Raw genomic sequence first — 5000 nt, forward strand, 5'->3', positions numbered from 1 at the left:
GATTTGAATTAATGTCACCTGAAACTTATATATGTGTATAGTATATACGTATATATATGGTTGTTTTAAAGTCATGTTAATTGTTGTTATATCACCGACATGTCACACAATCACCTTATTCATGTGTACATGGTGTGTATATGTGAGTGTGTGTGTGTGTGTGTTTTTGTGAGTGTATGTATGTGTGAGTGTGTGTGTGTGTGTTTGTGTGAGTGTATGTACGTGTGAGTGTGTGTATGTGGGTATGTGTGAGTGCACGCTATGTATGTTTGTGTTGGGGTCGACCTAACGCTGCATCAACGGGGATCTCTTCACCCTACTGTCGGTGCAGGTTTGGTTCAGTAACCGCCGGGCCAAGTGGCGCCGAGAGGAGAAGCTGAGGAACCAGCGCCGGAGCGTGGACCAAGTGGGCGTGGGCGTGGGCGTGGGCATGGCCAACAGTGCCGCCGCAGCAGCCTCCAGACTCCCCCTGCAGTCGGGCTTCAACTCCATGTACCCGTCCATCCCGCAGCCCATCGGCACCATGGCGGATACGTACAGGTGAGACGCGATCGTCTTTTGTTTTGCCTCTCTGCGGTCGGCGCTTAGTATTATCCTTCTCTCTCTACTTTCAGGGGCAATTTATTTCTTATCTCTCGCCGTTGTTCAGTCTCCGGAACGTTCATTTCTGGAGAAAACGAAAGGACGATGAACAATAGAAGAGACAGTATAAAAAGAAACAGTAGTCACGTGATCTTTGTTTGCCCATGTCACTCTGTCAGCCATGGCGGACACAGACGGAGGGCGTATATTGAAAGATCTCTCTCTTCCCCTCTTTCTCTCTCTTTCTCTGTCTTCTGTTCTCTTTCTCCCCGTTTTTATTTGATTTATATATGCTGTTATTCATTTTAGTCTCTTTTATTTCTTACATCCTATTTTTTTGTTTTATGTCATTATTCTTTATTTTTATTTTACGCATCAGGTATTCTTTTCGACATTTTTCCCCCTTTCTTCTCTACACTTTGTAATTGTTTCCGAGACAGGTCGATCGTGTATATTAATAATATATGCGACCAAACTTCGCTCTTCAAACTAGACAATTAAATTACAATATTTCAGTTTATGCAGTGTATATTCCAAATTAATATACGCTCGGGAGCACCGCTTTTCCCTCAGCGAACTATAAAAAAAAAAATATATATCCTTTAAAATTTTATACAATTTCTGGAACGTTTCCCTCGTCGAAGTAATTAGTAAACTGTTTGGACAATTTATCTTTCTAATTAACTATATCAAAGTTATTCTCTCTTGCGTGGCCACGAGTCGCAAGTGTTCAGACATCTGTGAGAAAAAAAACAGAACAATAGATCAAAAGGCTTTCCCGCTCGTGTTCTATAGACCTACGCTGTTCAGCAGAAATACATGTAAAATATAAAAATGGGATGTTTTTTGTATTTTGGGGAAGGGAGGGAGGGAGGGGGGGGGGGGGAGGCAGCCGGTGCTTAAGAGTACGTGAGGTTTGTCATCACGTCGGTGGTCATAGCGAGTTGGATACTTTGATGATAATGATGATGATTATGATGATAATTGCATTAATGATAATAATAATTATAGTAATAATGATGATGATTATAGTAAAAATGATTTAATAATTATAATTGTAATAATAGTAATAAGAAAAACAACGCAAACCATAATAATGATACTGATAATAATTATAATGATAATAACAGAAATAATGGTGATCACCATAACATTTTCAACTAAAAAAAATATTAAAAATAAAAAGTAGAAGGAATTATATTCTTCGCAACAGAAATAATAGCAATAAAATAAAGCTTCGCCTTCGAAGCAAACAAACGACGCCAACGGAATCGGACAAACGAATCACCGAAACCCCTGCTTCGAATCACCCTCCCCCCCCCCCCCTCCGAACGACCCAAAGGGCGGTAGAAACGAACAAGGCAAGCCGACACAAAAGGGAAGGAGGGGCTTTTGATACTTAATTGAAACTCCTAAACGTCTCTTCAAGAGGAAGCACCAAGAGGCTAAGATGTAAAGCTAATAGGAGGGCAGTCGTCACAACAGCTGCCGGCCTCTTATTCGGACAACAATCATTTCCCGCCGGTGATCGGACAGTCGCATCTCAGGGTTGCCACTCGATGCTTTCCTGTCGCTCTCTCGTGGGGGTGTTGGCAGCCCTGATTTGAGAGAGAATTATATATTTTATTCCTTCTCATTTTTAAACTGTTGAAAAAATAGGGGAATAAATATTTTTTCTCGGTTTCTCTGTTCTTTTTATGCCGTTGTGTAGGGATGTTTGGCAACCTGAGCCGACTATAAACTGTTGAATGGTCCTTGATACAGACACGAGGACGTAATTGGCGCTCTTGCTAAAGTAATTTGGACTTCTCTCACATATGGCTAAGGGATTTAACTGCTCTTGTTGATGCTGCGATGTTTTTTCTCGCTTTTGGCCGAATAAGATCATTGCAGCACTTAATCTACACCTTATACATTAAACACAGACATGAAGACATAGATACACAAACACACACACACACACACACACACACACACACACACACACACACACACACACACACACACACACACACACACACACACACAGACCCACACACCCACACACACATACACATACAAACACACACACACACACACACACACACACACATACACACACACACACACACACACACACACACACACACACACACACAGACCCACACACCCACACACACATACACATACAAACACACACACACACACACACACACACACACATACATACATACACACACACACACACACACACACACACACACATACATACACACACACACACACACACACACACACACACACAAACACACACACAAGCGCACACGTGCACACACACGCCCCCTCCCTTCCACACACATACATTACACTAATTTCCATACGATCTCCAAGCAAAACAAACGCAGACAGAAGATAAATACGCACAAAGCTTTATTGGAACACCGAAAAAAAAAAAAAAATTGTGCAGAAACGGAAAAAGGAGGGGAAGACACGGCGATTTAAGACCCATCGAGAGTACCTGATTGACGCTCGCTGTCTGCCTCTCGATCTCGAGGGTCAACATCTCGGAGGGCCCTCGCCTCTTCCGTCTTGCCTCCTCCTACTGCTCTTTGGGCGTTCTCGCTCTCTCGCTCTCTCGCTCTCTCTCTCGCTCTCTCGGTCTCTCGCTCTCACGCTCTCTCTCTCTCTCTCTCTCTCTCTCTCTCTCTCTCTCTCTCTCTCTCTCTCTCTCTCTCTCTCTCTCTCTCTCTCTCTCTCTCTCTTTCTGTCTCTCTTTCTCTCTCTCGCTCTCGGTCTCTCTCGCTCTCTCGGTCTCTCTCGCTCTCTCGCTCTCGCTCTCTCTCTCTCTCTCTCTCTCTCTCTCTCTCTCTCTCTCTCTCTCTCTCTCTCTCTCTCTCTCTCTCTCTCTCTCTCTCTCCCTCTCTCTATCTCTCTCTCTCTCTCTCTCTCTCTCTCTCTTCTCCCTCCTCCCTCCTCCCTCTCTCTCTCCCCTTCTTACTTCCTCTCTTTTCTTCTCGATTTCCCCCTTCTCTCTTCCTCTTCCTCTCTCCTCTTTTCAAGGACCTTCATATAATTAAATAGAAGTAGGAAAAAACGGGAGATGAGTGAGATTAGCCGATAAGTGGCAAAGAGAGCAATGAAGTGTATGAGAAATTTGTAAAAAGGAAAAAAAAGGTGAACACAACAAATAGAAGAAAAAAAGATAATAGAAAATAATTTTACATATTGCGCTCCCCCCCCCCCCTCTGAGCCTCCCCCCCTCTCTATTCCCCTCTCTTATCCCATCTCATCGCACCCCCAATCTCCCTCTCCCCACCCCCGCAAATACAATTCTCTTCCTCCCCAACACCTCTCCCTCTCCGGCGGTTTTCACCCCCTTCCCCCTCCTCCCCCCCCCCACCACTAAATTCCCACTCCACTCCCTCTCCCTCTCACCTTCGTTTCTCTTTCCCCATTCCCCTTTTTCCCTCCTCCTTCCTTACCCCTTTTTCTTTCCCCTTCCTCCATCCTCTTTCTCATCACTATTTTTATACCGTCCCTTACTCTCGCCGCATCTCTTCCCCTCAGCCCCAACCCTTCCCCTCGGCCTTTTCCATCCCCTCTTCCCTTCCCCTCATCCCCTCTCCTCACACATCTTTTCCCCTCAACCCCTTCCACCCCCTCTTCCATACCCCATCTCTTCCCCTTAGCCCCAACCCTTCCCCTCGGCCCCATCCTCTTCCCCTCTTCCCAACCCCATCTCTTCCCCTCAGCCCCATCCTCTTCCCCTCGGCCCCAACCCTTCCCCTCGGCCCCATCCTCTTCCCAACCCCATCTTTTCCCCTCAACCCCCCCCCCCCCCCCCGCCCCTCAGTCATCGCCACCATCGTTTAGCACTTGTGAGGCAGCCCGGCCAATTAAGTGATCGCTTTCCCCTCGCTATTAAGAGCTAATAATCATCGGCTCCTTTATCGATCGCGGATTCAATGGCGTTTAAGCGAGACAATGGAGGTGGAGGGGGGGGGGGAGGTGAGGAGGAAGGGAGGCAGGGTGGCAGGGGGAAGGAGGGAGGGTAGGAGGTGGAAGGAGGGAGGAGGTGAGGTAGAGTAGTAAGGTAGGGGAAGGTGATGGAGGTTGGGGAGGAAGGTTGGGGATGGGGAGGAGGAGGAGGGAGGAGAAAGAAGGATAGATGGGGAGGAGGAGGTTGATTAAAGGTAGACAGGATAGGATGGGGAAGAGGATGAAAGTGGGGAAGAGAGGAAGGAAAGAGGAATGGGGCAGGGAGATAGGCAAGTGGAAGGGAATGGGGAGGAGCAATGGGGAGATTAGGGGAAAGAGTTGGGGAAATGTGAAATAAATGGAATATTTGGAGATGAGAAGGTGGGGAATGGGGAAGAGAAGGTGGGGAGGGAGATGGAGGTAAGAAAAAAGGGAAAGAGGGGTAAGAAGAAGAAGGAGAA

At 46.4% G+C, this 5000-nt stretch overlaps 1 protein-coding gene across 1 annotated transcript in view; it reads left to right on the forward strand.

Annotated features, from left to right (window-relative positions):
• LOC125041286 (paired box protein Pax-6-like) overlaps nt 1-5000 on the forward strand; it is an 88022-nt gene that overhangs the window by 69262 nt on the left and 13760 nt on the right. Inside the window, exon 8 of the mRNA XM_047636122.1 lies at nt 332-540. Within this exon, the coding sequence (XP_047492078.1) occupies nt 332-540 (209 nt within the window). The remainder of the gene's footprint in view (nt 1-331; nt 541-5000) is intronic.

Source organism: Penaeus chinensis, chromosome 30, assembly GCF_019202785.1.
Source record: "Penaeus chinensis breed Huanghai No. 1 chromosome 30, ASM1920278v2, whole genome shotgun sequence".
Lineage (NCBI taxonomy): Eukaryota > Metazoa > Arthropoda > Malacostraca > Decapoda > Penaeidae > Penaeus > Penaeus chinensis.